This window comes from Delphinapterus leucas, chromosome 11 (assembly GCF_059928025.1).
Source record: "Delphinapterus leucas isolate spDelLeu-1000000601 "Yukka" chromosome 11, BTC_Dleu_Yukka2, whole genome shotgun sequence".
Classification (NCBI taxonomy): Eukaryota; Metazoa; Chordata; class Mammalia; order Artiodactyla; family Monodontidae; genus Delphinapterus; species Delphinapterus leucas.
This window is the reverse complement of record NC_143139.1, coordinates 35,983,562-36,006,383: the sequence shown is the minus strand read 5'-3', so window position 1 is coordinate 36,006,383 and position 22,822 is coordinate 35,983,562. Positions and strand designations below refer to the sequence as shown.

At 38.3% G+C, this 22,822-nt stretch overlaps 1 protein-coding gene across 7 annotated transcripts in view; it reads right to left on the bottom strand.

Moving 5' to 3' along the window:
* ANO6 (anoctamin 6) overlaps positions 1-22,822 on the bottom strand; it is a 214,594-nt gene that overhangs the window by 79,910 nt on the left and 111,862 nt on the right. For all 7 annotated transcript variants that reach the window (XM_089920570.1, XM_089920569.1, XM_022572395.3 and 4 more), the window contains one exon: positions 19,094-19,222. In XM_089920570.1, coding sequence (XP_089776696.1) covers positions 19,094-19,222 — 129 coding nt within the window. The remainder of the gene's footprint in view (positions 1-19,093; positions 19,223-22,822) is intronic.

Below are 22,822 nucleotides of genomic sequence, written 5' to 3'. Positions count from 1 at the left end.
AAGGAACCGGCCCCATGAGAGGTCAGTTCTGTCATCACACATACCAAACACAAACTACTCCTGTCTCTGTTGTATCAGCTGCATCAACCATGACCGTGACAAGCCACATAGTGCGAGTTAGACATAGTTCCTCCTCTGTGGGATTTCTAGTTGAGGTCATAACTCCTTATCACCTTCATAGGACTCTATCCTCTCGATTTTAGTCTACCAGTTGCCCCTTAGCTCTTGTAGTATTGGTCTTCCTTTTACTCCTGGGCATAATGGTTAAGATTCCAAGCAAAAATTCAAATCCTGGTTCTGCCATTTGCTAGCTCTGTGATGTTGGGCAAATAAACTCTGCAGGTATCAGTGGCTTCATCTCAAAGGTGGTAAAGGAAATACCTTCATCTTGAGGTTTTGTTTTTTTTTAAGGATTAAATGTGATCATGGGTATAAAGTCCTCAGCATGAGGCTTGACACACAAGCTCTGCAGACATGTCAGCCAACATTACCTTCTTTCTCTGCTTTCAAATACGCTCAACCTCTTTTATTCCTTAAAAAAAAAAATCCTCTCTACCTTGTAAGCCTTAGAGGCTCACCTCTTTTAATATCAAACATCAGAACAAAAATAAGCAACCCCAATCACTTGGCTTCCACAATGTGCACCCAGCGACATCTTAATCCCTCTAATGGGATACCAATGACATCATTTTACCAGAACTCCAGGAAATGGATCTTAAATATGAGTCATTTAGCCCTCCCTCTTCTTGACTCTTTATACCACTACATTGTCCTGGTCCTCAGACTACTTTCTTTGATATCTGATGGATGTATATCCTTTTCATTCTCTGAAGAAAGAATTAATATTGTTAAAATGGTCATACTACTCAAAGCAATCTACGGACTTAAGGCAATCCCTATCAAAATATCCATGACATTTTTAACAGAACTAGAACAAATAATCCTGAAATTTATATGAAACCACAAAAGACCCAGAATTGCCAAAGCAATCCTGAGAAAAAAGAATGAAGCTGGAGGTATAACCCTTCCAGACTTCAGACTATGCTACAAAGCTACAGTAATCAACACAACAAGGTATTGGCTCAGAAAAAGACACACAGATCAATGGAACAGAATAGAGAACCCAGAAATAAACCCATGAACTTATGGTCAATTAATCTATGACAAAGAAGGCAAGAATATACAATGGAGAAGACAGTGTCTTCAACAACTGGTGCTGGGAAAGCTGGACAGCTACAGGTAAAACAATGATATTAGAACATCCCCTCAACCATACACAAAAATAAACTCAAAATGGTTTAAAGACCTAAATATAAGATATGACACCATAACACTCCTATAAGTGAATATAGGCAAAATATTCTTGGACATAAATCACACCAATATCTTCTTAGATCAGTCTCCCAAGGCAAAAGAAATGAAAGCAAAAACAAACAAATGGGACCCAATCAAACTTAAAAGCTTTTGTACAGCAAAAGACACATCAATGAAAGGAGAAGACAACCTATGGAATGGGAGGAAATATTTGCAAGCAATGAGACAAACAAGGGGTTAATATCCAAAATATATAAACAGCTCATACAACTCAATATCAAAAAAAGAAAAAAACAAACAACCTGATTTAAAAATGGGCAGAAGACCTGAACATTTTTTTTTTAACATCTTTATTGGGGTATAATTGCTTTACAATGGTGTGTTAGTTTCTGCTTTATAACAAAGTGAATCTGTTATACATATACATATGTTCCCATATGTCTTCCCTCTTACGTCTCCCTCCCTCCCACTCTCCCTATCCCACCCCTCCAGGCTGTCACAAAGCACCGAGCTAATATCCCTGTGCCATGCAGCTGCTTCTCACTAGCTATCTACCTTACTACGTTTGTTAGTGTGTATATGTCCATGACTCTCTCTCGCCCTGTCAAAGCTCACCCTTCCCCCTCTCCATATCCTCAAGTCCGTTCTCCAGTAGGTCTGCGTTTTTATTCCTGTCTTACCCCTAGGTTCTTCATGACATTTTTTTTTCTTATATTCCATATATATGTGTTAGCATACGGTATTTGTCTTTTTCTTTCTGGCTTACTTCACTCTGTATGACAGACTCTAGGTCTATCCATCTCATTACAAATAGCTCAATTTCGTTTCTATTTAAGGCTGAGTAATATTCCATTGTATATATGCGCCACATCTTCTTTATCCATTCATCCGATGATGGGCACGTAGGTTGTTTCCATCTCCAGGCTATTGTAAATAGAGCTGCAATGAACATTTTGGTACATGACTCTTTTTGAATTTTGGTTTTCTCAGGGTATATGCCCAGTAGTGGGATTGCTGGGTCATATGGTAATTCTATTTGTAGTTTTTTAAGGAACCTCCATACTGTTCTCCATAGTGGCTGAACCAATTCACATTCCCACCAACAGTGCAAGAGTGTTTCCTTTTCTCCACACCCTCTCCAGCATTTACAGTTTCTAGAGTGTTTGATGATGGCCATTCTCGCTGGTGTGAGATGATATCTCATTGTAGTTTTGATTTGCATTTCTCTAATGATTAATGATGTTGAGCATTCTTTCATGTGTTTGTTGGCATTCTGTATATCTTCTTTGGAGAAATGTCTATTTAGGTCTTCTGCCCATTTTTGGATTGGGTTGTTTGTTTTTTTGTTATTGAGCTGCATGAGCTGCTTGTAAATTTTGGAGGTTAATCCTTTGTCAGTTGCTTCATTTGCAAATATTTTCTCCCATTATGAGGGTTGTATTTTGGTCTTGTTTATGGTTTCCTTTGCTGTGCAAAAGCTTTGAAGTTTCATTAGGTCCCATTTGTTTATTTTTGTTTTTATTTCCATTACTCTAGGAGGTGGGTCAGAAAGGATCTTGCTGTGATTTATGTCATAGAGTGTTCTGCCTATGTTTTCCTCTAAGAGTTTGATAGTTTCTGGCCTTACATTTAGGTCTTTAATCCATTTTGAGCTTATTTTTGTGTATGGTGTTAGGGAGTGATCTAATCTCATACTTTTACATGTACCTGTCCAGTTTTCCCAGCACCATTTATTGAAGAGGCTGTCCTTTCTCCACTGTACTTTCCTGCCACCTTTATCAAAGATAAGGTGTCCATATGTGCGTGGGTTTATCTCTGGGCTTTCTATCCTGTTCCATTGATCTATCTTTCTGTTTTTGTGCCAGTACCATACTGTCTTGATTACTGTAGCTTTGTAGTATAGTCTGAAGTCAGGGAGCCTGATTCCTCCAGCTCCTTTTTTCGTTCTCAAGATTGCTTTGGCTATTCGGGGTCTTTTGTGTTTCCATACAAATTGTGAAATTTTTTGTTCTAGTTCTGTGAAAAATGCCAGTGGTAGTTTGATAGGGATTGCATTGAATCTGTAGATTGCTTTGGGTAGTAGAGTCATTTTCACAATGTTGATTCTTCCCATCCAAGAACATGGTATATCTCTCCATCTATTTGTATCATCTTTAATTTCTTTCATCAGTGTCTTATAATTTTCTGCATACAGGCCTTTTGTCTGCTTAGGTAGGTTTATTCCTAGATATTTTATTCTTTTTGTTGCAATGGTAAATGGGCGTGTTTTCCTGATTTCACTTTCAGATTTTTCATCATTAGTATATAGGAATGCCAGAGATTTCTGTGCATTAATTTTGTATCCTGCTACTTTACGAAATTCATTGATTAGCTCTAGTAGTTTTCTGGTAGCATCTTTAGGATTCTCTATGTATAGTATCATGTCATCTGCAAACAGTGACAGCTTTACTTCTTCTTTTCTGATTTGGATTCCTTTTATTTCCTTTTCTTCTCTGATTGCTGTGGCTAAAACTTCCAAAACTACGTTGAATAAGAGTGGTGAGAGTGGGCAACCTTGTCTTGTTCCTGATCTTAGTGGAAATGTTTTCAGTTTTTCACCATTGAGGATGATGTTTGCTGTGGGCTTGTCATATATGTCCTTTATTATGTTGAGGAAAGTTCCCTCTATGCCTACTTTCTGCAGGGTTTTTATCATAAATGGGTGTTGAATTTTGTCGAAAGCTTTCTCTGCATCTATTGAGATGATCATATGGTTTTTCTCCTTCAATTTGTTAATATGGTTTATCACATTGATAGATTTGCGTATATTGAAGAATCCTTGCATTCCTGGAATAAACCCCACTTGATCATAGTGTATGATCCTTTTAATGTGCTGTTGGATTCTGTTTGCTAGTATTTTGTTGTGGATTTTTGCATCTATGTTCATCAGTGATATTGGCCTGTAGTTTTCTTTCTTTGTGACATCCTTGTCTGGTTTTGGTATCAAGGTGATGGTGGCCTCGTAGAAGGAATTTGGGAGTGTTCCTCCCTCTGCTATATTTTGGAAGAGTTTGAGAAGGATAGGTGTTAGCTCTTCTCTAAACGTTTGATAGAATTCACCTGTGAAGCCATCTGGTCCTGGCCTTTTGTTTGTTGGAAGATTTTTAATCACAGTTTCAATTTCAGTGCTTGTGATTGGTCTGTTCATATTTTCTATTTCTTCCTGATTCAGTCTTGGCAGGTTGTGCATTTCTAAGAATTTGTCCATTTCTTCCAGATTGTCCATTTTATTGGCATAGAGTTGCTTGTAGTAATCTCTCATGATTTTTTTTTTATTTCTGCAGTGTCAGTTGTTACTTCTCCTTTTTCATTTCTAATTCTATTGATTTGAGTCTTCTCCCTTTTTTTCTTGATGAGTCTGGCTAGTGGTTTATCTATTTTGTTTATCTTCTCAAAGAACCAGCTTTTAGTTTTATTGATCTTTGCTATCGTCTCCTTCATTTCTTTTTCATTTATTTCTGATTGGATTTTTATGATTTCTTTCCTTCTGATAACTTTGGGGTGTTTTTGTTCTTTCTCTAATTGCTTTAGGTGCAAGGTTAGGCTGTTTATTTAAGATGTTTCCTGTTGCTTAAGGTAGGATTGTATTGCTATAAACTTCCCTCTTAGAACTGCTTTTGCTGCATCCCATAGATTTTGGGTCGTCGTGTCTCCATTGTCATTTGTTTCTAGGTATTTTTTTATTTCCTCTTTGATTTCTTCAGGGATCACTTCGTTATTAAGTAGTGTATTGTTTAGCCTCCATGTGTTTGTATTTTTTACAGCTCTTTTCCTGTAATTGATATCTACTCTCATGGCGTTGTGGTCAGAAAAGATACTTGATACAATTTCGATTTTCTTAAATTTACCAAGGCTTGATTTGTGACCCAAGATATGATCTATCCTGGAGAATGTTCCATGAGCACTTGAGAAAAATGTGTATTCTGTTGTTTTTGGATGGAATGTCCTATAAATATCAATTAAGTCCATCTTGTTTAATGTACCATTTAAAGCTTGTATTTCCTTATTTATTTTCATTTTGGATGATCTGTCCATTGGTGAAAGTGGGGTGTTAAAGTCCCCTACTATGAATGTGTTAGTGTCGATTTCTCCTTTTATGGCTGTTAGTATTTGCCTTATGTATTGAGGTGCTCCTATGTTGGGTGCATAAATATTTACAATTGTTATATCTTCTTCTTGGATCGATCCCTTGATCATTATGTAGTGTCTTTCTTTGTCTCTTCTAATAGTCTTTATTTTAAAGTCTATTTTGTCCGATATGAGAATTACTACTCCAGCTTTCTTTTGGTTTCCATTTGCATGGAATATCTTTTTCCATCCCCTTACTTTCAGTGTGTATGTGTCTCTAGGTCTGAAGTGGGTCTCTTGTAGACAGCATATATATGGGTCTTGTTTTTGTATCCATTCAGCCAATCTGTGTCTTTTAGTGGGAGCATTTAGTCCATTTACATTTAAGGTAATTATGGATATGTATGTTCCTATTCCCAGTTTCTTAATTGTTTTGGGTTCGTTATTATAGGTCTTTTCCTTCTCTTGTGTTTCTTGCCTAGAGAAGTTCCTTTAGCATTTGTTGTAAAGCTGGTTTGGTGGTGCTGAACTCTCTCAGCTTTTGCTTGTCTGTAAAGGTTTTAATTTCTCCATCAAATCTGAATGAGATCCTTGCTGGCTAGAGTAATCTTGCTTGCAGGTTTTTCTCCTTCATCACTTAAATATGTCCTGCCAGTCCCTTCTGGCTTGCAGAGTTTCTGCTGAAAGATCAGCTGTTAACCTTATGGGGATTCCCTTGTGTGTTGTTTGTGTTGTTTTTCCCTTGCTGCTTTTAATATGTTTTCTTTGTATTTAATTTTTGACACTTTGATTAATATGTGTCTTGGCGTATTTCTCCTTGGATTTATCCTGTATGGGACTCTGTGTGCTTCCTAGACTTGATTAACTATTTCCTTTCCCATATTAGGGCAGTTTTCAACTATAATCTCTTCAAATATTTTCTCAGTCCCTTTCGTTTTCTCTTCTTCTTCTGGAACCCCTATAATTTAAATGTTGGTGCATTTAATGTTGTCCCAGAGGTCTCTGAGACTGTCCTCAGTTCTTTTCGTTCTTTTTTCTTTATTCTGCTCTGAAGTAGTTATTTCCACTATTTTATCTTTCAGGTCACTTATCCATTCTTCTGCCTCAGTTATTCTGCTATTGATCCCATCTAGAGTATTTTTCATTTCATTTATTATGTTGTTCATCATTGCTTGTTTCATCTTTAGTTCTTCTATGTCCTTGTTAAATTTTTCTTGCATTTTGTCTATTCTATTTCCAAGATTTTGGATCATCTTTAGTGTCATTCTGAATTCTTTTTCAGGTAGACTGCCTATTTCCTCTTCATTTGTTAGGTCTGGTGGGTTTTTATCTTGCTCCTTCATCTGCTGTGTGTTTTTCTGTCTTCTCATTTTGCTTATCTTACTGTGTTTGGGGTCTCCTTTTTGCCGGCTGCAGGTTCGTAGTTCCCATTGTTTTTGATGTCTGTCTCCAGTGGCTAAGGTTGTTTCAGTGGGTTGTGTAGGCTTCCTGGTGGAGGGGACTAGTGCCTGTGTTGTGGTGGATGAGGCTGGATCTTGTCTCTCTGGTGGGCAGGTTCACGTCTGGTGGTGTGTTTTGGCGTGTCTGTGGCCTTATTATGATTTTAGGCAGCCTCTCTGCTAATGGGTGGGGTTGTGTTCCTGTTTTGCTAGTTGTTTGGCATAGGTTGTCCAGCACTGTGTCTTGCTGGTCGTTGAGTGAAGCTGGGTGCTGGTGTTAAGATGGAGGTCTCTGGGAGATTTCCGCCGTTTAATATTATGTGGAGCTGGGAGGTCTCTTGTTGACCAGTGTCCTGAAGTTGGCTCTCCTACCTCAGAGGCAGAGCCCTGACTCCTGGCTGGAGCACCAAGAGCCTTTCATCCACACGGCTCAGAATAAAAGGGAGAAAAAGTAGAGAGAATTAGTAGAAGTATGAGGAAAGAAAGAAGGAAAGGAGGAAAGGAGGAAAGGAAGGAAGGAAGAAAGAAGCAAAGAAGGAAGGAAAGGAGGGAGGGAAGGAGGGAGCATGGAAGGAAGGAGGGAGGGAAAGAAGGAAAAAAGACAGAAAGAAAGAAGATACAGTAAAAATAAAATAAACTATAATATAGTTATTGAATTAAAAAATATTTAGAAAAAAAAAAGGGACGGATAGAACCTTAGGACAAATGTTGGAAGCAAAGCTATACAGAGAAAATCTTACACTGAAGCATACACATACACCCTCACAAAAAGAGGTAAAGGGGGAAAAATCATAAATCTTGCTCTCAGAGACCACCTCCTCAATTTGGGGTGATTCGTTGTCTAAAGGAGGGAAGGAAGGAAGGAAAGAAAGAAAGAAAGAAGGTTAAGTATAATAAAGTTATTACAATTAAAATTAATTATTAAGAAAAAAAATTTTTTTAAAAAAACCATGGACGGATAGAGCCCTAGGACAAATGGTGGAAGCAAGACTATATAGACAAGATCTCACACAGAAGCATACACGTACACATTCACAAAAAGAGGAAAAGGGAAAAAAATCATAGATCTCGCTCCTAAAGTCCACCTCTTCAATTTGGGATCATTCCTTGTCTATTCAGGTATTCCACAGATGCAGGGTACATCAAGTTGATTGTGGAGCTTTAGTCCGCTGCTTCTGAGGCTGCTGGGAGAGATTTCCCTTTCTCTTCTTTGTTCTCACAGCTCACAAGAGCTCAGCTTTGGATTTGGCCCTGCCTCTGCGTGTAGGTTGCTGGAGGGCATCTGTATTTTGCTCAGACAGGACGGGGTTAAAGGAGCTGCTGATTCGGGGGCTCCGGCTCACTCAGGCCGGGGTGGGGGTGGGGGTGGGGGAGGGGCACTGCGTGCGGGGCGGGCCTGCGGCGGCAGAGGCCGGCATGACGTTGCTCCAGCCTGAGGCCCGCCGTGCGCTGAACAGACATTTTTGCAAAGAAGATATACAGATGGCTAACAGGCACATGAAAAGATGCTCAACATCACTAATTATTAGAGAAATGCAAATCAAAACCACAATGAGATTTTATCTCACACCTGTCAGAATGGCTATCATTAAAAAGTCAACAAATAACAAATGCTGGCAAGGATGTGGAGAAAAGGAAACCCTTGTACACTGCTGGTAGGAATGTAAATTGGTGCAGCCACTAGGGAAGCCAATATGGAGTTTCCTCAAAAAACTAAAAATACAACTGCTATATTATCCAGCAATTCCACTCCTGGGTAATACTGGGAAAAAACAAAAACTCTGAAAAGATTCATGCACCCCAGTGTTCATAGCAGCACTGTTTATAATAGCCAAGACATGGAAGCAACCCAACAACTGGCTTAAAGAAGATGTGATACATACACAGACGCATGCACACACACACGATGGAATATTACTCAGCCATAAAAAGAATGAAGTACTGCCATTTGCAGCAACATGGATGGACAATAATCTCAGCAACAGAGATTATTAGGCTTAGTGAAATAAGATACACAGAGAAATACAAATACTATATGATAGCATTTATATGTGGAATCTAAAATATAATACAAATGAATGTATATACAAAACAGAAACAGATTATTTTATTTCAAATTGTTGGATATTTAGGTTGTTTCTAATTTTTCACAATTATGAAGGTGCATGTAATTTTAATTTCTTTAATATGTACTGCTGTACTGCCACAGAGAAAAGTTGTACTAATTTATCCTATTTTAGTTCTTATTTGGTTCTTTACGAAGAACTCCTGCGAAATTTACCTGATATCTCTCAATAACTGGTAGACCTTGGAGTTGGTTTATAATGCCCTCTATTTTACCACTAACTATAAATACTTAAATAGTTGAATCAAGGATAGAACATTTTTATTTGCTTAAACATGTTAATATATCACCTTGGTGTAACTTTGATAAGACAGTTCTTGTTATTTCCCTTTGGCATGGCAATTCATAAAGAACTAGTGGAATATTTTAAAAATTGATCAAAAAATTTTCTTGGTTTGTCAGGTAGCTAAAGTAAATTAGCATATGTGCTATATTTGTCAAACAGGTACATATCAGGAGAAGACTGCTTACTTAAGAAAATATTGCTTAAATTTAATATGAAATCATCAGCTTTACTGCTCTGTAGAATTTACACTTGGATAAGTCACAGTGTTTTCTTTTTTTTTTAATAGATCTTTATTGGAGTATAATTACTTCACAATACTGTGTTAGTTTCTTTTGTACAACAAAGTGAATCAGCCATATGCATACATATATCCCCATATCCCCACCCTCTTGAGCCTCCCTCCCACCCTCCCTACCCCACCCCCTAGGTCATCACAAAGCACCGAGCTGATCTCCCTGTGCTATGCAGCTGCTTCGCACTAGCTGTTTTACATTCGGTAGTGTATATATGTCAGTGCTACTCCCCCACTTTGTCCCAGCTTCCCCGCCCCCTCCATGTCCCCAAGTCCGTTCTCTACATCTGCGTCTTTATTTCTGCCCTGCCACTAGGTTCATCAGTACCATTTTTCTTTTTAGATTCCATATATATGCATTAGCACACGGTATTTATTTTCTCTTTCTGACTTACTTCACTCTGTATGACAGACTCTAGGTCCATCTACCTCACTACAAATAACTCAATTTCGTTTCTTTTTATGGCTGAGTAATATTCCATTGTATATATGTGCCACATCTTTACCCATTCATCTGTCAATGGACACTTAGGTTGCTTCCATGTCCTGGCTATTGTAAACAGTGCTGCAATGAACATTGTGGTACATGACTCTTTTTGAATTATGGTTCTCTCAGGGTATATGCCCAGTAGTGGGATTGCTGGGTCATATGCTAGTTCTATTTGTAGTTTTTTAAGGAAACTCCATACTGTTCTCCATAGTGGTTGTATCAATTTACATTCTCACCAACAGTGCAGGAGGGTTCCTTTTTCACCACACCCTTTCCAGCATTTATTGTTTCTAGATTTTTTGATAATGGCCATTCTGACGGGTGTGAGGTGATACCTCATTGTAGTTTTTTTGTTTTGTTTTGTTTTTTGTTTTTGTTTTTTTGTTTTGTTGTGGTACGCGGGCCTCTCACTGTTGTGACCTCTCCCGTTGCGGAGCACAGGCTCCGGACGCGCAGGCTCAGCAGCCATGGCTCACGGGCCCAGCCGCTCCGCGGCATGTGGGATCCTCTCGGACCGGGGCACAAACCCGCGTCCCCTGCATCGGCAGGCGCACTCCCAACCATTGCGCCACCAGGGAAGCCCTCATTGTGGTTTTGATTTGCATTTCTCTAACAATTAGTGATGCTGAGAAGCTTTTCATGTGCCTCTTGGCCATCTGTATGTCTTCTTTGGTGAAATGTCTATTTAGGTTTTCCACCCATTTTTTAATTGAATTGTTTTTTTTTTGATACTGAGCTCCATGAGCTGTTTGTATATTTTGGAGATTAATCCTTTGTCCATTGTTTCATCTGCAAATATTTTCTCCCATTCTGAGGATTGTCTTTTCGTCTTGTTTATGGTTTCCTTTGCTATGCAAAAGCTTTGAAGTTCAATTAGGTCCCATTCGTTTATTTTTGTTTTTATTTCCATTACTCTAGGAGATGGGTCAAAAAAGATCTTGCTGTGGTTTATGTCAAAAAGTGTAACAGTGTTCTTGACATTTAAAAAAATTAGGGTAGAGCTGTCTTCCATGTTAAAAATGAAAGAAAATTAATATTGCATATTGCCTGACATAGCCATTGCTCAATAAATATTTGTTGAATATCTGAGGCCACACAATTTTTAGCTAAAAATTATCTATGTGCCTTACTGGAACCCTTACATGTAAGAACCTAAACCTATGTTTATAGTCTATGATGTGTATTTGGCAGCACAAAATGACTAAACCAGACTCACTGGTTCTGAGAAAAGCCCAGCCATATACTAGATGGTGCTGTAAGTTCCTCTATCTCTAGGGGAGCAAATTCACTGGGACTGTAACCTGGATCTTTTTTTTTTTTTTAACCTACTTCTAGCAAATCCAAAGTGACTGTAATCATTGAGGACTTATGGACATCACAAAAAGATGCATATGATTCTACTATTGTCAGTGGAGAATGGTCCCGGGGGTTTTAAGTAGAGAAGGACAAGAGCACTTATCCCACCCCAGAAACTGGAATTTTATTCATACCTCTTTTGGGATGTTAATAAAGCTGTCAGAGAAATAAAGGATAAAGCAATCAAAATCACAAAGGACAGACTGGCATAATTAAGGCAGCTTTCTGTCCCCAAGCACCTGAGATTACACATCTCATTCGGCTTAATAAAGTCATTGTTGGGAAGGACTTGCTTTTGAATTATACAGTAATAATACTGATTTTAAACACCAATTTTTACCATTTGCTTTATGTCACCTAGCTTTTATGCATAAAAGGCAGGGGTTGCAATGTCTAGGAAGTAAGATTACTAAATACACTGTGATGATAATAAATCAGCATAAACAAGTAGGGATTAATGAAATATATGAATAGATTAATTTCAAATATACTTCCAGCTTTGTTAGGGAAAATACTGATGGTACCATCATTGTATTTTTGAACCTGCCAATCTTTGTTACATCTATGAAGATGGATGAGAAATAAGACAAAGGTACATAATTTGTGCAAAAAAAACTACTCTCATTACTCAAAGTGCTTCTTATTACTTATATATCATGTGCGCAAGAAGGTTTGGTAAGCAGGAATAAATTATTTAATTGGGACTTAATTTAAATTCACGTGTTGGTGATAAAACATTGAACATTAGCGGGCCCGATCTGATGAGGGATTTACCCAAGTAGGTGAGGTATGTTCACAAGGGACAGAAAACAGACGAGCATCCTAAATGGTAAGCATAGAAAGGAAGTGAATATTTACCTGAAGCTTATTTCCAACTTTTCTTTTTAAATTAACATTTTTGGTGTAATTACAAAAATAAACAAATGGTAACTTAGAAAACAGATGTTTTCTGAGAAGGAAAAAAATCATCTGTTATCAATCCACTAAGATAACTACTGTAAATACTTCAGGGCAATGTTTTCCAAACTAACCTACCTGTTTATATGAACAACCTGGAGTGCTTGCTTAAAAGGCAGATTCTAGGGCCCCTCTCCTGGAGATTCTGGCTCAGTATGCACAGGATGGGGCCTGGATAATCTAGTTTTAACAAGCAAAGCAGATGACTCTTATCATCAGACAAGTTTATACTATTTTTTTAGGACACATCTTTTCTGTGCATATAAGTGGCTTTCTTTTATGATTATCCCCTTCAAGCCTGAGAATTTGGTATAGTTGATTTTTCCCAACCCTTCACCCTTTTACAGACGACCCTTTAAAAAGTGAGACACAGGTGACTGTTGGGACCAGGGCAAATGACAGCTTCATTCAAAACTAACTCAGAAGGACTAATCGGGAAAAGGATTTTCTCTTCTCCACATCTTTCTGAGATGAAATGGGATAATCAGATTTTACTTTTCAGGATTTCACTGTCTTGTTTGTCTGTTTTTAAGGATTGAGCCCAAGGGCACTTCCTATTTTGGAAATAAGAATCAAGATTCGGATTCACTGCTCTTGTACTGAGTACTCAAAAATAAAACCAAATATGCTTATACCAGCAACACATCTTGTAGTTGTAATTTGAAACTGCTGATTCTAATTTAATTTATTCCTTTTAACCTACAATCTTAGTTTAAGCAAGTAGGGTGTAAAGGAAGGAGATAAAAATATAAAGAGCTCCCTGCTTTAGTCTAAAATTTTAAGGACTTAAAGCTAAACCTGATTTCATACCTGAAAACAAAAGACAGAACACCTACCAAAAGTTATCTGAGAAGGTGAGACCACCCAACACTGGTTGCCATCATCACTTAACCTAGCCTAATATTTTTCATGGACTATTTGTAGCAAATATGTCATTACCAAGAATTTTTTAATATTATTCTGATTCTTCATAATCCCCTTCTGCCATCCCTTTATTTTTTCAATTTGGAGAGCGAACGGCAACATTAAGTTGACTCAATCATGCCTTCCCCTTCAGGAGGCTCCATGGGACAAATTTCTTCCTGGGGGATCTTTAGACCAGAAAGGTTGTATTTCTTTTGAACAACCAGTTTTGCTTTTATTGTGTTGAAACTTTAAACCATGCTATTGACAACATCCTCTATTTTCTTTGGCTACTAGGAAACTCAGAGGCAAATTTGCAGATGAACTCTTCAGTTCTGAACAGGACCTTATGGTTAATAATAAGTCATTTTATTTATTACTTTGACACATGGCTTCATTTTCTTTTTCTGGCTTTTACATTTCTGTCACCTTGATTTCCTCATCTACATTTTTGGTATATTCTGTAAGTGACCTCAAATACTTTTTAATGAATTATAAATAAACTATGTTAATGTAGTATTAGCATAAGCAGGAAGCTAATGACTATAAAAATTGCATGTTAAAGCCAATAGTGAATGATGTTTGAGTTATCTATACTGTTAGTTATCATCTTATTAACCACAAATAATCATATACTTAATGCACATAAGACTTACTGATAAATAAAGCAATGTGATCACCTTGATACAAAAAACAAAGCATTTGATAAATTTTAAAACCCAATTATAAAAACTCACAGCAACCTAGGACTAGAAGGGAACTCCTTTAACTTTTTAAAAGAAAACTACCAAAAATTTATAGTAAATGTGATATTTAATGGTGAAATTTTACAACCATTTGCATCAAAATCAGGAATACAGTGGTGACTACTGTAAGGTCGGATCTTAACAAACGGCACCGCGAAACAGAAGAAAGCTTCAAGTGAGCTTTATTAGGGAGCGCTCCTGGGCGAGGTTCACTGGTCCGAGAGAAAGGGGCCAGAGAAGTCGCACCCGGGCGAGGGTTGGGCAAGATTTTATACGGGAAGAAGGGAAAGGGGTGTGGTGAATCTGGGAGGGCGCAGGGTATTCCTTATTTGGTGGTCTTTTCGGGTATCCTGGGGGACCGTTAGTCCCACCCCTCGAAAGGCGGGAAGGCTGGGCCGGGTGCAAAGTCCCCAGGTCAGTTTCTGGAACTGGGTGGTCTGGAGAGTTTCGGTCTGATGCAACCTGTGAATCTGATTGTGTTCCCCTGCCTCGGGCCAGTTGGCCTTACAACTACTATGTGTTACTGGTTTTATTCAAGAGGTCTTAGCCATATCACTTGGACAAGAAAAAGAATGAAGTATAAAGAAAGGTACAGCAAAACTGTCACTTGTAGACAATATGGTCTTCTTTTGAGAAAACTTAAAACAAGCATTAGAAACTATTAGAACTAAAAAGTTTATCAAGGTAACTAGATACAACTTATAAAAAACCAATATTCTTTTTTAACACACACAATGATCAATCACAAACTGCAATTTAAAATGTCTGACAACAGCAACAAAAATTTAATAGCTAATAAAATGTATAAGATCCTCATAGATATTATTATAAAACTTTACTAAAGTATGTAAAACCTCAATAAATGGAGTGATGTACTGTGTTCAACAAATTAGAACTTTTTGATGAACTTTTAACCATTTGCAAAGAGATCTCATTTAGCTTCTGGGTAGAGTTCCAGCCTCATGATAAGTCATCTAAAACAATGGACAACAGTTTTAAAAGCTCAAAGGGGGCTTCCCTGGTGGCACAGTGGTTAAGAATCCGCCTGCCAAGGCAGGGTACAGGGGTTCGAGCCCTGGTCCGGGAAGATCCCACATGCTGCAGAGCAACTAGGCCCGTGCGCCACAACTACTGAGCCTGTGCTCTATAGCTCACCAGCCACACTGAAGCCCACACGCCTACAGCCCGTGCTCTGCAACAAGAGAAGCCACTGCAATGAGAAGCCCACGCACCGCAGCGAAGAGCAGCCCCCACTCGCTGCAACTAGAGAAAGCCCGCACGCAGCAAGGAAGACCCAACGCAGCCAAAAATAATAAATAAATTAAAAAAAAAAAAAGCTCAAAGGATCTGCAACCAATTAGTCAGTTGTCTCACATAATTTGAAAGTTTGGATATAATTTAATTCAACACTCATTTTTTGGAAAATTTCTTATTCTGTAGTCTCCACTGGCCAGATCCACTAAAGAATTCTTAAGGTCAGATATACAATACAAACTTATACTTCCATATATAAACTTTTCATAACCTTCAAGGAAATAAACTTTCCATCAACTTTTAGGAATGGATTCTGCTGATAAAAAAGTAAATATCGATAAATAGTAACACACTCAGGATTTCTTATACTGTTATTGTGCTATCTAGACCTTTCTACCCTCTTTACCATCACCTGCATTATACCATTACTTGGTCATAAACACATCTGTTTGAAGGGAGGCCAAGTGTCAGACAAAATGAAATTCAGAATCGATCAGTACTGCCACTGGTTAGCAGTCTTGGGTAAAGGAAATGGAAGACAGCATGACTAACAAAACTGAGCAGGAGGAGTTCGAGAAATACATGGGAATTTGTTTTATTTAAAACATTTTTGCTCTTCACAACATAGAGCAAACCTATTTATATATATTTAATCATGTGCTGTGCCAGACATTGCTGGGGCTGCCTATTCAACAGCCATTCTCCCTTCTTCATTACTAAGAAAAGCCTGATGGTTTGTCAGATACTGGGCGATCAGGTGATTCAAGAGAGGAAAGACTAATCTTGATTAGTCTATGCTAATGATGGTAATTCCATCCGTCTTGCCAGTAGTTGGTTTAGGAATAGACCTGTGATAGACAGTCAACAGTAAAAGGAAGAGGGGAGCTTTCTTCCCCCTTCAAAAGGACCATGAGAAAGGGCATTCCCTCTTTCTGCCTCTGGATGTCTGGAAATGCAGCAAACATCATGTAACAAAGTGAAGACAGTTTAAGAACAGCCAACGTTTGAGGATGGCAGGGCGGAAGGATGAAATGAACCTCAATTCCTGATGACCTCATTAAGCCAATAAATTACCTAACTCAGAAATGTTCCTATGTCTGGACTATTTCTTAAATGAGAGAATTATTATTTCCTTTTAGCATTTAAGCCATTTTGAGTTTGGTTTTCCCTGTTACTTGCGGTAAAAAAAAAAAAAAACATTCAAACTGATTCTGTGCCACGGACAGCAGTACTAGCTAAGCGAACGCTTATTACTGGAACAACTTATGATCATCCTCATGTGTAATCTAAACGTAAATGGTTTATGCTTTTTAAAGGGAGGTGTGAAGTTCTGAGGTATTTTCACTAATATAAGGGGACAAAGTTACACGATATTTGGAGGTTTGGTGTAGAAAAATAATTTCCAATTTGCTCACGTGCAGATGCAGCCTTTTCCTCTTCTATGTTTTGAATACTCATAGCCCTATCAGTTCTATCTTTCTCCACCTCTAAGCAAGAATTTCACAATACTTTTTAGATCAGCCCCTGGCAAAGTCAACCTTGGTGTTGTTTTAGGAAATCAATATGATTTAGACATACTTTTTTTTTCCCCCTCTCAAAGAAAGAAGAATTTTGAAATTGCCTTTCCTTGGCGTTATGTTAAATCCTGAATACGTCCTGACAGGGAGTATGATGGAGCGTGCAAATGATTTTCCAATTAATAAAAATGTGATTCCAAAGCTGACCTTAGAATTCTAAATTAAGTAATATGTATAAACAGAGACTCAAAACACTTCAAAGCACAACTTACAAAAGCCAACATCATGGTGTATCAAGCCATGAGTTCAGGAATTGCCAAAATTAATGATGATTTTTTTTCTCTTGATTTTTGAGAGTTACTCCAGGACCTATGTTTCTGTGTAAAGCAAAGCAGACCTTATTAATAATGTAAGAGGCTCTAGGACTCCTTTACCATGGCAGAGAAGCTCTTATCTAAAACTAGAACTGTTTCCTCTATACTTTAATGAATTAGGTTTGTTTAACTTACTTTATATAGTGCTCAATTCTGTTCCATTGGCATATGGATGCCTAATAAATATTTGATGATGGTGACCATGACTGCACAGAAGATATCTTAGTGTCCACAGGAAAATGATAAAACACTGTAAGCTAGTTTCCTCTAGTGATAAAATTATATAAAAACAGGAGAGTGATGCCTTTTCATACCAGTGCATTTAAGAAAACCCCAAATAAAAGGTAAGGTATAAGAATTAACAGCTATTTAATTTAATTGTTTTATTTAATCCTAACCATAAACCTCTGGACTAGGTACTGGGATTCCCATTTTCCTAGATCTAAGATGTCATTGGTTGTATACTGAGCCAATATTTTATGTACCAATAAGAAAAAATGCAGCCAATGAAATTATGATACACCTTTTTTAAGATGTACCCTGATTTCAGAGACGTCAAAATGTAAAAATCGGGGCTTCCCTGGTGGCACAGTGGTTAAGAGTCCGCCTGCCGATGCAGGGGACACGGGTTCGTGTCCCGGTCCGGGAAGATCCCACATGCCACGGAGCGGCTGGGCCCGTGAGCCACGGCCGCTGAGCCTGCGCGTCCGGAGCCTGTGCTCTGCAGCGGGAGAGGCTGCAGCAGTGAGAGGCCCACGTACCACAAAAAAAAAAAAAAGTAAAAAGAACAGGCATCTCAAAAATAATTAAAAAATACGATTCTGATAAGAAAATTCATCCAAGTCACACAGCCAGTTGGTAGCTGTGGCAAAGACAAGCCGCTGTCCACCAAAAACTCATGTTCCCCGTCCACAGCATGGAGGTCCTACTGAGAAATGGCTCTCCGGCCAGAAACTAGGCTTTCCACCTTTCAGAGTTCTGACCAATAGAATGTGAACACAACTGATATAGTCAGTTCCAGTCCAAAGAGGTAAAGAAGCACGAGTACTTTCTTCATTCTCTCTCTCATCCCATCTACCATTTATTGATGCTCAGCATGACCTTAGAAACTACCTATTGAAAATGGCAAAGCCTCTGTGTCAGCCTGGGTTCCTGAATGACTGCAAGGAACAAAGCCCTGCCTGTACCCCCAAACCATTGTGCCAAATAGGGATGCCACATTTGTTTGACACGAGCAATAAGTAAACTTTTATTTTATTAAGCCACTGTAATCCGAGGCTAGTGTTACCTCAACTAGAATTATTTCATATAATACAGTGGCAGAATTAGAATTTGAATGTCAGGTTCCAAGAGCACAGGTTCGAGATTCAAGACAAGAGTTTGAACCATAGCTCCACCGGCTCTTACACTAGAGTCCATGAACTTGGGCAGTCATTTAACCTATGGATCAAGTTTGTCATCCAGAATGGTATGAAAATAAAAGGCACCTCACAGACTGTTCTCAGGATTAAATAAGAAAATGCATGCAAAATGCACGGACCATCCATGAGTTATCACTCCCTGAATGCTGGTTGTTATTACACTTGCTGTCATTGTTAATCATTAGCTTCCTTTCATACCTAGTTGCAAATCACCAAGTGTGCTTTTAATGTAAATCTCTTCTACAGATAGAAAGTGCCATTCCTCTGAAGAAAGTCCACCTTCAGCTTAAGAGCCTGAGGAACTTTCTGTTCCAAATTTTAAAAAGTTAAAAAAAAATTTTTTTCTGTTACCATGCCTTGAGGGAATGATGAACAGAGAAAATATGAAGGTATGTTTGTTGTATGATATTTCAAACACCAGTTTCACTTTACTTCTTACATAAAAATAGCACTTTATTTTTTCATTTCACAATATTATAAGGAATAAAAAGAAAATGGGATAAAAAACTTACCCTTTGTTTTTCATTTGAACCCTTTTTATTGGTCTCTTTTCTACTTTCATCTTCATACACTAGAACAAAGTCAATTCTTCGCTGACCATCATTAAAAAAGAGGGAGTCAAGTTTTCCATTAAATTCTTCCTGTGTGGATAGAAAAATAAATTTTAATATAGTTTTTTGAAAAGTGCCAATTTATAAGTGTTTATTTTCTAGCTTTAATAGATACATCAGTATGTTTACAGAGAAAGAGAAATAAATCCATAACTAGTTACTTGACCAAGAGGGCATGGTCACATGATCTTTGCAAGCATAGTCTGTTCTTGGTGAAAGACGTCCTTGAATTGAGCAAGTTAGCATTATTCTACAAATGTATGGGAAAACATCAGCATTATGAATGTAACACAGTTATCCCAGAATTATTCCCACCTGGATGAGCAAAAGGAGTATCAAGTTTGGAAATGAACACAGCAACCAGAGACGCCTATCGGAAGGACCAAAGTTCATTTAACAAGAGAAAAAAATCTAAGACAAAGCACTGTTTATGAAAATCTCATCCTACCTTTACCATCTTTTCTAACCTTTCCATCAATTTTCATGACTTCTCTCTGAACCTCATCACTTTATAGAAAGTATCATTTTATAACCTTAAACAAATGCCAGAAAATGCTTTGATACACACAAAAGATACACTGGTCATTGGTATTTGTCCCCAAATCCACACAAGATACCCCCTCACTCCTAGCAAAAAACAAGCAAACAAACAAAAATCCCAGCAACAAGAACAAATAAATGAGCCTTTAATTTAGAGCTTAAAAGCCTTATGGCGTGGGCTTCCCTGGTGGCGCAGTGGTTGAGAGTCCGCCTGCCGATGCAGGGGATGCAGGTTTGTGCCCCGGTCCGGGAGGATCCCGCGTGCCGCGGAGCAGCTGGGCCTGTGAGCCATGGCCGCTGAGCCTGCGCGTCTGGAGCCTGTGCTCCACAACGGGAGAGGCCACAACAGTGAGAGGCCCGCATACCGCAAAAAAAAAAATCCTTATGGCATAAAAACAAAGTCATAACGGCAGAACACAGACCTAATAGAGTTTAAAACAATCTCTATTACCTTATGGATTTTGATAGAATTGTTTTAATTTGCTCTAAGGAAAGGCTTGAGTTTGTGTTTCTCCAACAGCTGGTCATACTGCTTATGTGAATGTTGTTTAAGAATCGGAATATTTTTTTAACTGACAAGTAATACTTTTCAATTTTTCATTTTTTTTCCATTAAAAGTCATGGGGAGGTTGCATTTTGCAGTCATTTGGTGGAACCCCTTAATCATTAAATGTGATTAATTCTTCTCTTCATTCAGCATCAGTTAGTACTACACAAATCACCTTATTTTACCGCCACCAGTTTCCCGTTTTCTTCACACTTTTGAGAAGATGTATATTTTTGCTAAACATATACAAACTGATACTTGTCCCTCCTTTCCTCTTTTCTACCACAGAGCAGCTAAACAGTGTGACTTGGCCTGAGACCTTTCCCAGCCGGGACGCTGAGGGGCCAGAAAAAGACACATCAGTGTCCCAGGCTGAGGATACCACCCAATTCTTTTAGTTCCAATTTCAGCTCTTTAAAACCAGTAAACGTTAAGAGTATTTAAAGCTATACAAGACACAGAAAACAGGCTTATGGTTACCAAAGGGGAAAGGGTGGGGGGGATAAATTAGGACTTTGGGAGTAACATATACACACTACTATATATAAAATAGATAATCAACAAGGACCTACGGTATAGCACAGGGAACTCTACTCAGTATTTTATAACAACCTATAAAGGAAAAGAATCTGAAAAAGAACATATATATATATATATATATATATATATATCACTGAATCACTGTGCTGTACATTTGAAGATAACACAACACTGTAAATCAACTATATTTCAATTAAAATATTTAATTAATTAATTTAAAAATACATTTTACAAAAAGTCATACAAAAATGCTAAGGCCTGTCGTTTTCACTTCAGCCATGGAGTTCTTGAGGCCCCTCCTTTCTTCAATTTCTCTTCCTTTCAGTGAAGATGTTACTATTGGTGACAACCTGGGCAGTTGCTAGAGGAAAACCGTGTGTAGAGGAAAAAACTATGAGGCCGAGGGGAAGTGGAGTAAGGTGGAATATAGTCACGAAAACCTGGTCATTGTTACAGACATCTGAAACGTGTCCAAAGCAGCTTGCTCTCTGGAGCCCACGTCCTGCTGCCTTTCTCTGGTGGCGTCTGACAGCTCACTGAAGTCACGTTCTGAAGAATGAGGCCTGGAATAAGAACCACATCTGCACGTGGATCCAGGCATTCCTCCCCACACAGCCCTTGGTCAGCCACACGGTTTGGCAGCAAGCTCCCAGATAATCAGGTCTGTATGCACATCTCTCCTGTGTGATAGAAGACCATGGCCCTTTGTTGGAGGAAAACGCCACTGGCTTGGCAAGGCTGTCTGTATGAAATAACTAGGTCAGACTCTCATATGGTATTAGAATGCAGTGCCGGGGGAAAGAGTGCCAAATTCATATGGCTGTGAAATCCACGCTTCCCATCTCTTGGCATAAAACATTCCACTAGGTGACTGGGAAGAGAAGGGAGAAACAAAATGCTGGGCTAGAAAGAATATCTAACAAACAAGGGAACTAGCCCAAATAGAAAAGACTCAACTATGAACAAAACAGTACTGCTTGGAAAAGAAAAAAAGGCTGGATTTTTCAGTTATAAGTTCCAGTATAGGCCTAACTCATCCAACAGGTATTGAAATGACAAAAAATTTTTTTAAAAAATCCTCTTCTAAAGTTTTGAAGTAAAGTTGTAATAGTTTCCTAGGATAAATATTGATAATCTTCTTCAAAATGACTGATTATTCAGAGATGGATTATTCTAGTCCTGACCTCTCAAAATCTACTCAAAATTGCATCTTTAGTCTTTTCTACCAAGTCAAATGGCACCAAGATGAAATACAAAAAACCCCTGAAACCCAATCTTTCCTGTTCAGCAGCTTAAGTTTAAAAACACTTTAAGAGATGGTTTAAAATTTATCAGGTCAAATCATTTTAGAGATTGGAGCTTACGTATGGTTACTGACTTCCCCACTAGGAAACTTATTAACTCTTATACTCATCAGAGTAACTTATTGTTACCCTGAGGGTCTTAGGCAAATGTCTTTAATGCCAAGGAAATAAGCAGAGTCTCTAGCTGTTAATACTTCTTTCTTCCTGGAAAAGATACGAAGTAAATTTCTAATTACAGTTTAGAGTCTATAATATGTTTTATTTGTTCATAGCCATTGCCCTCTCTGGTTCCGAGGACGCTAGATTCCACCAATTTAGCGTCCATTTACTCATTTGCAGCAATCTGACCCAAAGGTGTACTTAAAGACTGCAGTGGTTAAAAAGACTATCCATGTTCATTTATCATTATATCAAAATAAACAAAAACAATGCTGCCAACCATTGCAGAAGAGTGACCTGACCACCTCTGTCTTTAACTGTTGGCTTTGACATTTCACACTTGGGAAGAGAGGCATGCTTGGTCTGAGCCAGGGGAGGTCTAAGAAATAAGCTCCTGGCAGGGTAGTGTAGGAGAGAAGGAATAAGAAAGGTTCGGTGTAATGTACCCAACTGATGTTTCCCAGGTCTCCCTGCTCTCAGCTGGCTTCCTTCCTCCTTCTATTTGTAGGGCATCTCCTTCAACAAAACAGCCCAAAGGGC